The sequence below is a fragment of the Sceloporus occidentalis genome, unplaced genomic scaffold (genome assembly GCF_023333645.1).
Source record: "Sceloporus occidentalis isolate IW3139 unplaced genomic scaffold, rSceOcc1.0.p SCAF_28, whole genome shotgun sequence".
Classification (NCBI taxonomy): domain Eukaryota; kingdom Metazoa; phylum Chordata; class Lepidosauria; order Squamata; family Phrynosomatidae; genus Sceloporus; species Sceloporus occidentalis.
In genome coordinates, this window is record NW_028317008.1 from 8,281,379 (window position 1) to 8,299,909 (window position 18,531).

The following is an 18,531-nucleotide window of genomic DNA, read 5'->3' on the forward strand; positions in this document are numbered from 1 at the left end:
ACCTCACCCCACTGCACCAATGGACCCTGCATCTAATTTACCTTTATATCAGTTGTACTAGCAGCAATTTTTCATGTCTTTATTTTCAATCATAGATATAAACCCCATAATACCTACAACATTACAGTGAAGTGTATGGAATAAAATTACTCTAGGTATGTCACAACAGGAGACATTAGCAGCTCTATTTGCCATATGTTGAATGGTACAGCAGAATAGGAACAGACAACCCCTGGTTAACAGAATTTCAAATCAGTTAACAAATGGCACAACTTTCCATGATTCAAGGAGACGCCATAATGACTGTGGTATAGATTGCATACAAGCCCACTTTTTATTAAATGGAAGTATCTTCTTCCTTTCATTCAGGCACTGCTGCTGTATCCAACTTTACACTTTCTTTGGAGTTTGGATAAAATGGTCTATATCTGGAAGTTTCTTGTATTTTTCTTTCTCAAAACTTATACAGCACAAAATAGGGGCGCATGTGCATATAGGGAAAAAAGTATATAAAATATCAAAAAAATATATATGATATCAAAACTTAACCAGGAGTCTCCGAAAACTATCTACAGAAGGAGCCAGGGAAGTTCCTTTGTTAAACTTGTAGGGTACATATTCAAGCCATAAAAAATAATGAAAAATGGATTTACTTACACGTGTTCAATAAAAATCAAATAAACCAGTTGCATGTTACCTTATCATGAAGACAGTCTTCCAATTGTTTTCTGAAGTTTTCTGAGTCCTGAAGTAAAATGTTCTGTAATGGTAAAATATGGCATTTTACGTTTTTTTAACTTAATGAACCCAAAAACTGCCTTTGTAAGGGTAACACTGTTAGTCAAGATATGTTTGTGATTTCTAAAATAAAAAATCAAAAGGACAAAAGTAGAGTCTATAATTTGAATAAGATGTGCATGTACAGGGCATGATGTCTCTACATCAAGTGAGATGATGACATAGTTGACAATGTGATCATTTCACCAAATGATGTCATTTGCATAAAATGGGAACTTTTCTGCAGAAATGCCATATCTGACAGCTTTCCTGACAGAAATGCTGATAAATAGTCCTTCTGGATGCTCCATGTGCTTTCACTCCTATCTACTAAACTAGCAGTGCCTGGAGCGCCACCAAGAGTCAGTTTTCATACATACCCCCATTTGTCTCTAGCACCACCTCCTGAATACACTTATTTAGACACAGAGTCAATTTCATCAAATGTCAAATTATTTTTTCTTTTAAGTACATTCACTTTATGGTATCTAGTATGCCTGAGCTGAATATAGTTTTCATGTTAAACTGAAGGTTTCGCGTTAACCCATCTTAATATTAAGGCTGATTTATTGGCCGCTCAGACTCCTGCCACTTTTCAACCAATGTTTCATAACTGTGAATAAATATACATATGCATTTTGGCCTTGCCCTGTTCAACTGAATGCCATTTGTTATTGTAAAACCGACATCTCTGAGCAACAGCACTCATGCTTTCAATTTGATGACAATAGCTTTGAATATCTAAAGGTAAGCTTGTACAACTTTACATTGGAACAACTTAAATGCAGACAATAATGTTTTACATGCATTTAAGTGGGCATTTCAAGAATAAAAGCTGTGATTGTAAAGCGTACAATTGTATTGTTATAAGTAAATCTTATATGTCAAACATAGAATAGATTAAAAAACAACGTGAACAACTGGTGTTGTCATTATAAACAGTGGTGACTTGGTGACGACTGAATGCAGAGTAGTCTTAGACATATACTTTCCTATGCCACCAAAAAACACTCCACATAAGTCTGCTCCATGGACACTTATAGCAGACTTTGGAGCAGATCCTATGTGGTGCCAATATGTCTCTGTGAAGTGATGGATGTAGGGATTTCTATCAATGATTCTCAATACTGGGCCCCAAGGATCAACTGCATAGGTTTTTTCCTCTCTTCAAACTAGAAATGGTCTAAAAGACAGGCTATGAATGATCTACATGTGGTCAGAGATCCTAACAGCATGCTCTGCTGGGTGCAGTATATCTAGCCTTACCTGTCTGAACAACTCAATTATGATGCTGCTTGGTCAACCCGGGTCTATTTACCCTGGAAAAAGTTTTGCCTCAACACGATGTTGATAAAGATAAAAGGTAAATTCAAAGCCTTTTCGGGGCATTGTTCATCCCACAGTTCCATTCACATGGAGATACATGTTCATTACAGCGAAGGAACGAAAACACATTAACTAGGGTAAATGGAGGTAATGTAGATGCTTTATTTATTTTTTTAGCAAGGGGTTCATTTTTTCTTCTACCCAAAATTGCCATTAGCTTAAAGATTGGTTTTCTATCATCTGGATCAACATTGATAGTGATAACTTGAAAAGGTTAAGCATTTTAGTATTTAGTTTTTTTTCAACTGCAATAACTATGTAACTACCATTAAAATCTATTACCTTGTCTTCCAGGGCAGCCATTCTTTCTTTCAAATGTAACTGGAGCCGTTCGTTGGATTCTGTTAGAAGTCTGTCCACTGTATCAGAGAGCCTTTTGTTGTGTTCTTCATTCATTTTTTCCCTTTGCCGAGCCTAGACATAATAATTAAAACAAGTAGAAGCTATACAATGAGCAAGATGCAATGTATACTTTACTAAAAATATCACTTTGATATTATTAGTTACAACGACTCTACCTGCAGATGAGTTTTTTTGAAGATGGCTAGAAAGTCCCATGCCAGTGTTACCTATAGGGCTGGTGCTTCTTTGGGATGACAATCACTGTCCTGTCACTTGTGATTATATCTAACCAGTTTATCAATTATTGTGTATTAATACCGTCTCCAAAAGGTCATCTACACGGCAATTACCTTTACCGATGTAGTTTTCAGATTTTAAAAGCACGTTATCATGATTTTCGTAGTGCCGTACAAACACAAGCTTAACTGCATCTGTATTTGAAGGAAGGGATTGCCAGAACAACATAAAGAATGTTTGGAAAGTTACATTGCGGTGTAAACGGTTAAGACTGTCGCAAATTCTTTAAGGACTTTTTTGTTATCCGTATGCTTCAACACGATAAGGATACATATGCAGCCAGGTAATGCAATGTATGTGAAGGGTGCCCAAAGAGTACAGACTTCTAAAATGGAACAACTATAGGCACTTATCTTCAATATACTGATCGTGTATTATCTGCGAGGGATGGTCTGGGGTTTTCTTACATTAACGTGGAAAATCCAAATGAATGTAAAAATTAAAGGGATCAGGATAATTTTCATGTCTTCTGAAATGTTGAGCTAAGCTTGCAGAATGTGTGTTACCTCCGATCTAGAGATGGTTAGATACGCAAAAAGTTTAGCCAGCGTGAAAAATGTATTTTGGATAGCATCTATTTATGCCATGTCGCAATTAACAATAGTGTGGTCCATGAAAATGAAGACGTGTGATTGCTTCCAGAGCATGATTTATCCTACACTAATTGAGTAAACAAAATCATGACCAATAACCGTATAAACGCCGACAATGTATTTTTAGAGGAGTCATTCATCAGAGTGAAAGTGACAATGCTTTAGGTAAACCAAAGACACCATCTCCCACAATATGTGTAGGTATTTAGCTTGTTATGACAATCACGTAAATGATCTAGTCTCAGGACACAAACAATACTTTAGGGTGATATTTTTTGTGTGGATGTTGTGTCCATTCAGGAAATTACCCAATATTGTGCAGCCTAGCCAGGCCATAATTTGGATTCCCCACCAAGCTAAAAGCCCCAAGTTTTATCTGTCCAGAAGAAGAGATATCTATTGAATAAGACCTTGGAACGCTGCTGAAGTTACATAAAACCTTGAAAGATCACACACCATATGAGTTCAGTATCAAATGAATCTCTCAGTAAACTTCGAAATTAGAGAGGGCTTTGGTTTATCAACGTCCTCGCCAACTTGTTTCATTTTGGAACCCTGTTGAGGGAGTAACATGCCGGAATCTAAAGATACATTTGTATGAGAAATGAAAATGTATATTGTTGTGTATTGTTGGCTGCTAAATGGTTATAAATAAGAATTGGAAAACATACATTTCTATACTGTAGCGAGGGCAACCATTGATCTTCCAATGATTAAGTGGATGAGCGTCAAAAAAAGCGATAAACCTTTAATGCAGACAAAGATAACTGATGCAAGCTTGCAAGATCCTAAGCTTCCGAGTTTATACTTAAAATGACTCTTTTTACATTTTAATTAGAAAGGCGTATTCACTTAAGTACATTCTGGTGGTCAACCCAGTATCCTCACATCAAAGTCATTTTCAACTAGGTTGCAATGAACTAACCAGTGTTAAATGTACTCCTTTTCATGAAAAGGAAAAAAAAAACTGTAATCACACACTCTAGTCACACTAAAATAGTTGATTAAAATGAATTTCAATAAATTAACATGCTTCATTATTTGACTGATTATACACACTCTTTGAAGTTCTTGATTCTTCTCTTCCAGTTGTGCTTCCAGGTGCCTCATTCTTTCTTCAATATTACCATGCCTTTCTTCAGCCTATAACACACACACACACAACAGATATGAAATGCATGGAAAATACAATGTCCTACAGGTACAATTTCAACAAGACAAAAAAGCAAGCTACTGCTATCAGCAAGTTTACTCTAGGAAAATAAAGTCTTATTGAAGCAGGCAGCTGAACAGCGCTGCTTGAAATGTGTCAGCTACAGAGGCCTGCTACATCCGAGCATCAGCAACACACTGGATTTATTTATGAGCAATGAAGTCAGCCAAATGTAACATGCAGACGGTGCATGGTTTGGAAACAAACCTGCCGTTGTAAATCATAAGCCCCTGAAGCACTAAAACCGCATAATGGTTGATTATCAATAATTAAAACAAACAAAAAATGAAAAAAATGAAAACAAAGTGTGATGAATTTCTATTCAGCAATAGAAAGTAAAGTCCAGTAGGACTACCTTCCTACGTATGGTGATCTTTTCCTGCAGTTTAGGTTCCATAACATATTGATAATCATCAGATGAGGAAGAAGAGGTTGGATCAGACTAACAAATCAAGGAAAAGGAGAGGGATCAGGACAAAAGACTCTAACACGAAAGAAAACAACAGCACAGAATGCTTAAAAGAAAAATGTGACAACGTACTTATTACAGAATAATAAATTCAGTGAAGAAATACACTAATACTTTGATTGGAATGAGGTAGTGATATGTATTAACCAAAGAAACAGCCAGAACATTCTACACTTAGTGACAGATGAACTGACATCTTTGAATAATTATTACAAACATGAGTGTTTTGGTTAATGTAATTTAAAAATAATAAAAATAGTAATAATAATAAAAATCTGAACATATTTATCTGATTGAATTATAGTGATGATAATGTATGAGAAAAAACATATACATATATCATTTCTACAGATATAATTATGAGAAAGTATTAAGTTTCAGAGACAACAATATAGTCTAGGGTGTAATAAAAATTAAACGCCACACTTATTTTCGGACATATTCACAAAACAATCAGAATAAGCTAATGCTAAGTTGTGTGTGCTAACATTTCTTAAAGTAATTTCTGGTAAGTAAAGCTACAAAAATAAAAAAGACAAGTAAAACATGTAAGTTTTCTGTAAGTTTTAATGACTTTATGACCAACTTTTGAAATTGTGCAAAAAAATAATTGTGTTTTTTACTCTGATTTAAGAAAAAATAACAAGAAATTGATGTATATATTCTTTTAGAAAAGTTGAAAGCTAGCAAGAAGTTCACCCCCTCAATCAAAATAACAAAAGGCAGGGAAGAGCTCTATCAGGCACAATAACTGACCACTTAGTACCGCCAGGGGATGCCCCGCCCCCGTGCATGGCATCATCGACGCGTGTTCCACGCCGTCTCCATTCAGGGACGGATAAAGGGGAGTGGGAACGCGTATGCGCCCAGAGCCGGCCATGCGGGCAGAGTACGGAGAGGGAGCAGGAGCAGCGTCGTTGGACCCGGTACCCGCGGTTAGCGGGTACTCAGGTGAGTCACTCCGTCAGGGTCTCGGCTGGGGATCCCGACAACAATATACGGTACAAATATAATAATACACAGATGGAATTCTATGTCAATGTTTTGTGAATGTGTTAAAGACAACACACACTTTAAGTAAGCCTTTTAAGTTTCTATGACAATAACTTAAATGTGTCTGCTTTTGTGTCCCAAGACAAATCTTCACAGCAGAAATATGGAATTCTTTTAAATATTTTACTTGACCGGGGAATCATTCCTCATAACAGAGTAATATTTGTATTCTGGCATAAACTAGGTAGAACAGTACCTTTAGGAAAGCAAGAGCGCTCTTGGCTCTTTTTCCTACATTAAATATTGTCCAAATACATTTTCCATTTCTCGAAAGGGAACTGCATGACAGCATGAAATTAGCCAAAAGCAGGTCGTATTACTACTACTATTTTTATACAAATAACCAATGTCTCCTAAAAGTTAATGAATGGATTTGAAGAAAATACAATGGTAAGACATATAAACAATCCTAATCAAAATATCCCAAGCTACATATGATTTATATGTATTGTGATTTTAAGAGATGGATGTCCTTGGCAATGTATGCTGTCACAGCCAGACCTCTTCTTAATTATTGATGAAATGTGTTCCTGAATATAGCAGGAATATGTAAACCACATGGTGAAGTGAAAACTATACCAGCAACACATCTAATAGAACATAACCATGCTGTGTAAAAAAAAAAAAAGAACAACAACAAGAGAACAAAATGGCCTACTTTTTATGCAATGAGTTTAACAATGGATAAAGGAAAATTCCATGTGCAAAATAAAATATAAACCAAGCAAGGGTTCCAAAAAGCACAATGCATCCTGGATCGGGCAAACTACAGCCAATTTTGAACAGACTACAATTCACATCACCTTCAGTAAGGCTCTTGGAATTGAGTCCTGTCAGCTGGAAGCCAGTTACCTTGTGCAGTCAAAGTATGTGTCTAGTGCTCCTTGGTGGCTTTGATAATGCTCATTGCAATGAGTTTCTGCATGAATACACAGCACTCATTTGGGGGGAGAACATTTTGATTGACAGACATCCCTAAAGACAAGGACCTCTGTGTTTCTACCTTTGTAAGAGCTGCAATTCTTTGAGCCAATTCTGCCTCAACTTCTGGCAAAGTCTCTGCTTTCCTCATTGTCTGTTGAAGCTTCTGCTCTGCCATTTCCAAGCGCTCTTGCAACTGTCTGTTTTTCTCTTCCATCTAAACCCCACAAAAACGTGCAAAGAAAAAAATCCATTAGGGGATGTAAAAACATTTATAAAAGCGCAACATATGTGTAATAAAGAATTTTATATGACGCTGGAGTCTACCATTATGCGCAGTCTTGGCAAGCCAGGCAAGCCACCCTTTCAACAGACATTTGAAATTAATTTGGATTTACTGAAAAATGACAAAAAATTACAATGACATATGACAGACTGTTAACGTAATCAATATATGTAATAGGGCTACAAGCTTAGAAGTCTCCCACTAAGTGTGGCAGAGCCAGGTGGCAATATATGTGCACCTTTGGAACTAATAACTGCAATCCACATATATAATTTACTGTAAGTTTGTATTTTGTTATGTGATCATTTACACCAAAGCATCTCACAATGGTAATGAGAATACTGAACCTGACGTAAAATCGCTTCTTTGTTCGCTAGTTCATTTTCCAGCTTGTCATTCATATCATGGATGGATGTTGCTTCTCTCTGTGCATTGAGATAGCGTTTTTCAAGAGTGGTAATTCGTTCTTCCATGTCCTCCTTCTGAGCCATAGCCTGATATAAATACATCTTAATTATAACAGTGAACCTTAGAACCGACCCTAGCAATCACACAAATAACATCTTTATTGTTTTCCACAGTGTTTTTTAAAGGAAGCCTACTAACAATAAGTGTTGTATGTAATTTTACTGAGTCACTAAAGCTCACAAAAGTGATAAAGAGAACAAAATAAAGAAGTCCCATTGCCGTTTCTAACAATATATACAGACATCATGCGCACAAGCCAACAATGCATACAATACAGACCAAAATAATGAATGATTGTTTGTCAGGTTTATAAAAAAACAAAATAGAATCCGACAAAAAAATTACAAAAGGTAATGAAAAGAGTTCCTTATTTAAGAAGCAGCTTGAGAAGTTCAAAATTACTAGCGCAATACCTCATGATGGGTATTTCGTTATTATGTATAGTCAAGGTTAAGCCTCTCTAGATAATTTTGTTTAAATATATACTTTATAACCAATTTGATAGCACTAATTTCTCAAGAGCCAAGAGATAATTGTACAACATATTTGTGTTAAATAATGGAGAGTCTAAACTGCATTGAACTCCCCCATCCCTATTTATGAATATAACTGAGGTCTGTCATAGCCGTAGCCTCCTTTCTTAAGCAGCCTTAACGGCTCCTGCTCCTTATATAGACTAAAAAACAAGAGAAGAACCATTCAGTTTTAACAACTTCATGCAAGTTATTGTTCATAAATTAGAGCTCTTCTAGTGCCATAACAGTTTTAAAACAGTTGCTTACCTCCCTAATGTCCCTTTGATATTTAGTATTCATTTCTTCTGTTTTCGTAAGATCTTTTCTTGCATTTTCGGCTTCCTGTTCAACTTCCCCCACTCGCGCGGACAATGCGGTCAATCGCTCTTTCATTTGAGTCATTTCATAATTCTGCTTCTCAAGTAATTCCTGAAGTTCCACCATCTGACTGGTATCATCATTAGAGTCTATAGAACCGTTGGAAAGCCTCTGCAGATGAAAACAAGAAACAAACTAACGGAAAGGCATAGGAAACCAACTTATTTAGACGTTTGTTGAATGGACAAAAAATATAATCCATTAGTGATCTTTGGTTACAAAATGGTAAAGGCGTCTCCGGCAGAAGAAACTTGCATTGGGCAATTCTATTTTTTCTGTGACCCTTTGTTATCATCAATCACAAGTGTGGATAATTACTTTTTTAATATCAGACTCTCTGGCTCAGTAATAATTTGTCCCCTGTGGGGCCATCAAACTGGACTATTTTAGAAGGTTACCAACACCTCTTGAGACAGCAACCCTTCCTTATGAACTGTTCAGTAACTAGTGTAGTAATTCAGTTAGCATCATCAACAGGTACAAATTTAGGGACAAATATCACAAATTTCGTAATATGTGGTGCTCAGTCTTGCAGCTGCTACAAACTCGCATCTTACAGATCAATTACTAGAATTGTTTTTACTCATTATCACCACATAGCAACATCTACAATTTAAAAGGGTTCTAGGGCTTGAAAACAAGGACTAGAAGCACCCCAGGTGGCAGTTCATCACAATAACTTACATTTGACAAATAACACAGAAACACAGATAATTTAATGCTAAACCGCTTGCTATTTTGTCTCTTGTCAGAGATGGAACAGACCAGTGAAGACTTTAGCTATACTGTATGGAATTTACACGCATAAAATAATTTGTTGTTCGTAAAGTTAATGATTAAACTGCAGCATCCTTAAGTCTTGCTTAATGGTCTATAACTTTCGAAAGAGGAAAGGGGATGGCTAAACAGTGAGACAGGAGATGCAGAAATGGTTGAAACAGCTGGATCTAATGGTACAGGAAACATATCTTAGGAATTTGGCCCATATCTCTAATGTTCAAGTGAGGTGTCAATGTCTCCTGGTATTTTGTGCAGTAACACGTTGGCTTCAGTGTTAAATCTAACGGAAGAGACAGCTGCTACACAGCACACACCTTGAAGGTAGCCAAGACTACACGCTAGCTGTGTGCTTTCATTACATCTAACGGAGCAAGTGAGAACAGTCAAAGAAAACAGATAGACCAGTGGGATCGTGGTTGCACACTGCGCTGTATAATCAGACAGTACCCTGAAAATTCATATTATTCCATATACAGCTCCATACAGGCCACATAATTCCCTGAACCAGGATATTAATGCATTGTATCGCGGGCAGGATTATTTAATGCTATTTTGGGATGCATTAATCATTCCCTTCTACTGCTGCTTCATTCTGTTTGAAGCAATTTTTCTTGCTTCCTGTAACAAAATTGTGCTTGGAAAAAGAAATGTTCAGGCATTGTATGGATACTAAGAGCAATATTTTGATTTAAACATGTGAAAAAGCAATACATTTCCATTAATTGTAACTTTGCAAAATAACATTATATTTTCATTGCTTTCTGTAAAGCTAGCGCATCTATAGTTTGGTTAGTAGTTGGTTATTAAATGCATTTTTAGTTAAAAAGCATCTAGAGTTTAATTCAGATGGAGGTGGTCTATCCTGACCGCTAGGATATATCCAGCTTAATGGTAAAGCCACCTCTGACCCACAATCACATATTTTCACAGCCGTGGCATTGCAACTGATGTCTTAAATCTCTACAACCCAGTCTTGCTTAAGGAGCCTACAAGGGTTCCCGGCTACACCTTACTGACAATGTCCAGTAGAGACTGAAATATAAGTCGAGGAAGTGGACGGGAAGCAGCTTAGTTCTCATGGGCTATCCTGGCCACTGGGGATTTTTTTTTATCCCGCTTGATAATAACAACAAACTCAGCAAGTGTATTTTTACTGGACTCCAATTTTCAATTCATTACAGTCCTTAACTTTGTATAACCTTATACTAGATAGACAGAGCATATCAGAACAACTTTTATCGTTTAACTGATATCTGTACGTCAACAAAAGTGGTTGAATTCATACTCTTTACATAGTGCTTCCGAGATACAGGGATGTAGGATGATCCCAAATATATATAAATAAATAAAACAAAATGTAGGGCTGACTTTGACATTTCTGGACAATGTCTACCTTCACATGTTGTAAAACAGAACCATTCAGTATAATCCTTGGTTATAAATCTTTTGATACGTTTACCTTATCGTGGACCTTCTGCCCCTGATCCATTCCTTCAAGTGTTTCCTGTTCTGACCCATCTCCTGGTACTATCTTCCTCTGTATGTGGGCATTTTGTTCTCTTAATGCAACAATCTTTAAAATAAAGTTAAAAAACAAGATATTAATAACATTCATAATTGCTACTGTATATTCTCAGTTTATACAGTAGAAGTACATTTAGAGGAAATAGTAGTAGCAGGTTCTGATGGCCACACATGTACACCGACTCTGTGTCACACATACATACATGTGAACATACCCATCCTTCTATTGTGCTGACAAATAACACATACATCCATGTACAGTTAATATACCTCAGGCAAATACATAGTCCTGGAATGAGACCACCTGGGCTGGTGTCCACACATGAGAAACATTAAATGCCCACAATTATCAATGCAATACAATATATCTCAAAAGGTTATTTACATGTGCAGTATGTCATTACTTTATTCAGTAACCAATTTCAATCCATGGTAAAGCAGCTAGGATTCTTAATTGTTTAGATTAGAACGTGTAGGCTTCCTACTTCATTGTTTGTTGCTAAATCCCTCAATGATATGTGTTTTGTTTAAAAGCCTCAGTTTTAAGATAAGCTACTCTTATGGAAGAATATTTCTGAAAGCACAAATATACCACATTATAACTCCAAAATGTGATTAATCATTCTTCCCAGGTCTTCTACAACAGAATGTTCTTCTAAGAGTAGACCACTGGTTCTAAACATAGGTTGCAAGCAATTGTGTCTCAGACACCTTTGTCCCTTGGCCATCAATGATCAATATGAAAAGGTTGATAGCGACCAACAGTGACCAAGAAGCACTGAATTTAAACAAACTATGAACATTCAACAACACACAAATATCTGCAGGCTTTATTGTGTGCCAATATATCTATGTCAGACTTATAGAACACGTTTAAGAATGGCACGGTATTAACAGACAAAATTTTATTCCACGTCTAGCAAATGATCCTTCACTTTGAGCTCAACTTCACAGTGGAGATCTGTGGGGCAGATTGAACTATTCCCACATGGGAGAAGAGGAGTTTGATGTTGATATACTGAATTTGGTAAATAGCTTTGAAGACAGGCATCATTTCAAGTATAGGACAGATTATGTAAAGTAGATTGAATCAACACACTGTACCCAGTGGGATGGATGAACTCACAAGCTATGCTCATAAATTTAAAGTCCGCCTTCACACAAACAGAAAAACACTGTTCATGCTTTCAGCTTTTACATGCAACATTCATTCACACATCCAATGACCTTGATCTTCTGATACCCCATCGTACACTCATTAAAGTATGGTTTTCACCCTTTATTTTCCAAAAGTAATAGATACGGCAGAAATTAGTATGTTCAACTTAGCCTGGTTTACAGTAGGTTCTAAACTCTTAATCACTTATGTTTGAATTGCAAATATATATACGGTAATAATGAAAGCCAGACCCTTTTTATTTTTATTAAATAGATTTTTCAGAATTTTAACGTCACATCATAACTGACACATTAACCAGTGCGCAGTTTTATTGGAATATGAAAAGTGCCACCCAAACGACTTCTGGCATGAACGTTTTGATTAATAGTGCAAACAGAAACATAATTCTGTGCTGACCACTGGGATCTTTGGAAATACAAAGGATTAAAACAAATCTAGTTGAAGAAGTCTTTAATACTCAGATGCCCTACATTTCTTTTTTCCCCCCAGATATTGAGTTTTCAACCTCCTTTGCAATAAATATACTATTACATTACACTGTATCTTATGTAACATAATCCTCATATTGCAACGGAATGTTACTGAAAAAAAAATCAGCAAAAATATTCAGGATACTGTACTCAGAAATGCAGGCATAGTGATTTAAGCAGTACAGCTAAAAAATATGCAGTTTCAGACTTTTAATCTTAATAGAAATAAGTCAAAGTGTACATTACATCATAATTTGGTGCAGCACATGTCCCACGAGTAAGGACACCAATACAGTATCTACAGGGTTAAATGGGACCGCTCCCTTTATGCTTCTTCTTCTGACAATTACCAGTCTATGGAATTTGTGATTACTCTGCTTCATAAGTTACATAATTAACTTGTCCTCTGTCAGCAATAGAAGTTAATAGTCATACTATCATACCAGTCCGATTTTATTATTTCCAGTAAATTGGCATTCCATTGTATCATTTTGTAATTAGTTTCCGCAGGTAATCAAACTACTTAAATCCTCTGTGAAACAGAGAAAATTCCTCCAACGAGGAACTCACAGAATAGACATCTTGACTATTCAAACAATAGCAAATTAATAGATATATACACAGAAATGTACCCAAAGTTTTTTACACACACATTGTTTATGTACAAACCATATTAACTCTATTCTCCTTTTATATGGTTTCTATGCTGTCTCTTTCCATAAATGAGTCCCGGACTGTATTGAATAATGCACACTGAATGTGTTATCTACAAAACATTTAGTTTTTTGAGAATTTTTTCCTCCACTTTTACAAGCCCTCCCCTGCGAATGGAATTTATAGGTTTACAATTCTACAGAACAAAGAATAGGTTGGTGATCTGTGAACAGTACTGGGTGTCAGACAGTATTCTTTGATATAATGTTAATGAACTCTCTAAGAGATGTAAATGGAAATGTACAAGTGTAGCTTCTCACACAGTAAATAAAAAAGAACAGATTATATATTATACACACATATACACTATATGGACAAAGTTATTGGGGCACCTGACCATTACACCAAGATGGACCTTTATGACATCTCATTCTAAATATATATAGACATTAATATGTAGTTGGTCCCCCTCTCCCCTTTGCAGCTATAACAGTTCCCACTCTTCTGGGAAGGTTTTCCACAAGATTTTTGAGTTTTTATGTGGGAATTGTTGGCCATTCATCTAGTAGAACATTTTTTAGGCCAGGCACTGATAATGGATGAAAAGGGCTGGCTCGCAATCTCCGTTCTAGTTCATCCCAAAGTGTTCGATGGGCTTGAGGTCAAGACTCTGTGCGGGCAAGTCAAGTTCTTCCACACAAAACTCATGCAGCCATGTATTTATGGACCTTGTTTTGTGCACTGCTGGAAAAAGGGCTTTCCCAAAACGGTTGCCACAAAGTTGAAAGCATAGCATTGTCCCAAATGTCTTGGGATGCTGGAGCTTCTTCACTGGAAGTAAGGGGCCTAGATCAACTCCTGAAAAACAGCCCCATATCATTATCCTTCCGTCACCAAACTTTACAGTTGGCACAATGCAGTCAGGCAGGTGATGTTCTCTTGGCAGCCGCCAAACCCAGACTCGCCCATCAGACAAACAGAGCAACTAGATTCATCACAGAACACGTTTCTACTGCTCCAGGGTCCAGTGACGGGGTGCTTTACATCACTCTATCCAACTCTTGGCATAGTACTTGGTGATGTGAGGTTTGCATGCAGCTTTTCGGCCATGGAAACCCATTCCAAGAAGCTCCCAACACAGTTTATGTGCTGATATTAATGTCAGTGGAAGTTTTAAATTCTTCAGCTATGGATTCAGCAGTGTTGGCGACTTTTACGCACCACGTGCCTCAGCACTCGGTGACTTTACTTGATCCTCCACTTCGTGGCTGAGTTGCTGCTGTTCCTAAGCGCTTCCACTTTCCAATAATACCAATTACAGTTCACCGTGGAATATCTAGCAGGGATGAAATGCCACAAATGGGCTTATTGCAAAAGTGGCATCCTACCATAGTACCACAATTGAATTCGCTTAGCTCTTAAGAACCACCCCTTCTTTCACAAATGTTTGTAAATGCAGACTGCATGGCAAGGTGCTTGGTTTTATACACCTGTGGCAATGGGTCTGACTGGAACCTGAATTCAATAATAAAGAGGTGTGTCACAATACTTTTGTCCATATAGTGTGTGTCTCTATACTGTAAATATGTACATAAATCAGTCTAAATTAAATTTACTGCATTCCAGTATACTCTAGAGAAGACGTGGAACAAAACTCTGTACCCTCAACATTTTAGGTATTCATTCCAAATCTAAAACACTGAAAGCTGAATTTTTGTGTTGCGTTTTCAAAAGTAAATACGTTTTACCATTCAAGGTTTGCTCCATTATACATAATTTACGGTACTCTTGTAACATTATTTTAAGTGTTGCAGGAAATGCAGTTCTTAGTTTGTTTTCCATCATTCAACAAATGCCAAATGCTTGTACAAGTAAAACTAGAACAGGGTTCCCTGACCTTACATCTAATGACAGCTACTTATGTATAATCAGTGATTCTGAGAACTACTGATCTGTAAAAGTTTATCATTACAGGGATTACGGGTATGTTTTGAAAACATTTTAATATTGTGTTTTAAGTTGTTTTTTTTTTATTGTGCCTCTTTCTGAAGGTTATTAGTGCTAGGTTATATACACTACCTGTACAATTTCAATTTAATTTAAAATCTTGAGTTCTTCACTGTGGTTCGTAAGAATTACTTGTTCAGTGAGGACTACTAACTGACGAGTTAACTTTCCTCTTCCCAGTGTACAGCACTGTGGAATATGATGGCATTATATAAATTAATAAATAATAACAATATACCAAACTCTCTCCTTAAGTCATGGATCATGCTAGTCTCAGCATTAACTAGAGAGCTATCAGTATCTCATGATGCATCTGTGTAAGACCCTCAAACCATATTTGCAAAATGGTAGCTTTCTAAAATGTATTTATGTATCAAACTAAAATGTTGCTTGTTTCTTCATCAAAATTGTAATAGTGGGAAAGTCAGCTTATTGCTTTAAAAAAGCCATTCAAAATGTAATGTCAATAGTTCATTAAAATGTATGTAGCGATTTACATACTGCTGAAATACAGCTTTATTTAGAGATACACATTTTGCAATATATATATATGTAATATTTACTTTTGGATATTTTTCCTTTAAGGTTCATTCTAGTCTAGATGGAGTCCATTTTGCACGTGCTTCAATGCATTTTTCTGCATGCAAATCAGTGCAGACATAATTTAGTTATTGGAAAACTTCTGTGTCTTTGTCAATGTTTGTGGTAGCAATTCTGTGTACTTCGGGTATGGATTTTTAGCTCCCAGTATGTGTCATAGCCCAATATGTGCTCAGCAACATCTCCTAACTACAGTAATACCACCCAAACATAGGTTTGTTAGGTTGGTTGGGGGCTAAAAGGCCACATTTGGGAATTTTGACATCTGGCAATCCTGTGCACATATCCTATTTAGGACATCTTGAAGCTGGCCAATTCAATTCATATATGAAGCTGACCATCAACCATATATTTTTGAAAATACCCCAAAGAGATGTAAAATGCTGGCATTTTAACTCTTTCCATGCACTAATTCTACCACCAGCCTTTGTCAAAGTTTGTGGTAGTAATTTAATTTACAATTGGGGATTGGTTTAAGTAAGGTGATACCCTTTCTTGCACCAGTATTCATGGTAATGTTTAATTCTGTGTGATTAACTTAGAAGATACACTTTCTTATCACCCTAATTTACTTCCCCGTATTGGGTATATTATTTTGTCTCACATCTTCTGTGTTTCAGACTCCAATTTCTTCTATGCATTTTAAGATGACATTCCACTGGAATTTGCAATTTCTATACATTTTAAATATATTTTGCGACTGGCAAGCAGTGATTACTCTTCTTCATCAATGTGCAATGGGACTCGTGACTACATGTTAAATGTTAAACACAAGGGCAGATTTTACAAGCTGATACATTAGACATGTCAACAGATGTGACACAGAATTGAACGGCAAAAGGGCATAACAGCGACAATTACAGGGGATAAAGCATTTCAATTTTTTACCTCCTGGTTGGCAGCAGCTAGTTCTTCTTCCAGTGCAGTGACTCTTTCTAAAGAAACCCTCAGCCGTTCCCTTACCTGGAAGAAAAACCAAAATGTCCAGTAACAATTTCTATTACGTGTCTAATTTTAAACTATTCATGGAACTATGGCAGCATGTCGCTGCAATGTAGCACTGTAGCAGATGCTTATAGATAAATGAAAAAAGGAACACTAATTTACAAAAATACATTGAAATATTACAGTCTGCAAAAATATTATGTTATGATAAAGTTAAAAAACAGTCATTGGTTGACAGTAGGAAAGCAAAAAATATACATATCCAGCTGGTGCTTAACTAAACTCCCATAACTCATATTCAGTCTTGTATTAGAGGCAAGCTGATTGAGGATCATGGGAGCTTAAACAGATGGAGAACTACATGGTGACTAGACTACGTCTAAGATTGAGAACCATACACCAGCTACAATTTACATTTCTACATTTCTTATTATGTCTAAATCCAGGGAAAGTTTAACCACAATGCATACTTATATAGCCATCGGCTACACTTATGTCAACAGGTGGCCGCTGGCCTTAAAGTGCCAGGCCCACCACTTCATCCCCAGTTCGGCCCTGTAAAATTATATAATTTCATTCTAGCAAATATAAAGCAAACATGTACAGCATATGGAAACACATTTACTTGTTATGCTTTTCACAGATGTGTATATTCTGTAGTATTGCATGAAAGTTTTCAGTATCTGTAACCATATTAGGCATAACAAATCTGGATATTTTGTGAAAAATAATGTATTAAATATTAAACAAACATGTTTGTATTTGTTCCTTAGTTCCTTTACCCTCTGTAAATTAAACATCTTACATACAAAGAAACCTGAGAGAAAAATGGCTGGGGATTGTTAGCAAGGGTAACAGCTAAATGTTTTTTGGTTTTGTACATGAAAGGCACTAAATGGGTTAAGGAGTAGCTAAATGTAATTATAAAAATGCTCAAAGCAATTAACACCAAATGTAACTGCTAATTTTCAATTTACAGCGCTGTTTGGGATCTGGCCAGTCTCATTAATCTGGAGGGATTTTACTTGTATTAGTATGGAAGTACATTGGCTACAACATGAACTATTGCCTGTTTAGGATGTTATCATGACATCCGGACAGGCAGGACAGAGCTGTTTATTTTCACTCAACCTTTAAGGACATTTTATGCAGTACAAATAACCATTTTTATTCATTTCAAAAGGATGTAGTAAAAGTAAAAACAAATTGGTCCCCTATAAACTCCCCATTGTGGAAATTCACCAACATACCTAGCCACGCATGGTTTTCACAACCAGTTCTTCTCTACCATATTTACAACTCCATATAAATAACTTCTACTTTTTAGGACTGCTTAGTTTACATAATCATATAGACAGTTGAATCCACAAGAATGGAAAAAAATGAAAACACCTTTGCAGCAGTGCTAGAATATGTAATCTGCCAGTAGGGTCTGCCCATCAGAAACTGCCTTGATTCGAGGCCTTTTCCAAACTTGAGATTTTTTAAATGTTGTTTTGTGAGGCCTATGTCTCATTTGGGAGCATTTAGGAGCCCACAGCTCAAAATAACCCCACAAAAGCATTTATCTTTGGAGTTAAGACAAGCCAGGGTATTTCACTAGGTCCATCTGGACACATATCATGCAACCAGTTGGTAACCAATCCCTGGCAAAGGAAGCCATTACATTAATT

The 18,531-nt window shown here is 36.4% G+C and overlaps 1 protein-coding gene across 6 annotated transcripts in view; it reads right to left on the minus strand.

Annotated features, from left to right (window-relative positions):
• Positions 1-18,531, minus strand: part of LOC149299779 (liprin-alpha-2-like) — a 95,982-nt gene that overhangs the window by 23,401 nt on the left and 54,050 nt on the right. For 4 of the 6 annotated variants that reach the window (XM_089486185.1, XM_089486184.1, XM_089486183.1 and 1 more), the window contains exons 4-11: positions 16,802-16,876; positions 10,938-11,051; positions 8,588-8,809; positions 7,685-7,831; positions 7,134-7,268; positions 4,455-4,538; positions 2,446-2,577; positions 698-760 (exon numbers count right to left, since the gene is read on the minus strand). In XM_089486185.1, coding sequence (XP_089342311.1) covers positions 698-760; positions 2,446-2,577; positions 4,455-4,538; positions 7,134-7,268; positions 7,685-7,831; positions 8,588-8,809; positions 10,938-11,051; positions 16,802-16,876 — 972 coding nt within the window. Of the gene's footprint in view, positions 1-697; positions 761-2,445; positions 2,578-4,454; positions 4,539-4,963; positions 5,051-7,133; positions 7,269-7,684; positions 7,832-8,587; positions 8,810-10,937; positions 11,052-16,801; positions 16,877-18,531 lie in introns of all 6 variants that reach the window. The other 2 variants (XM_089486182.1, XM_089486187.1) reach the window with 2 other exon arrangements.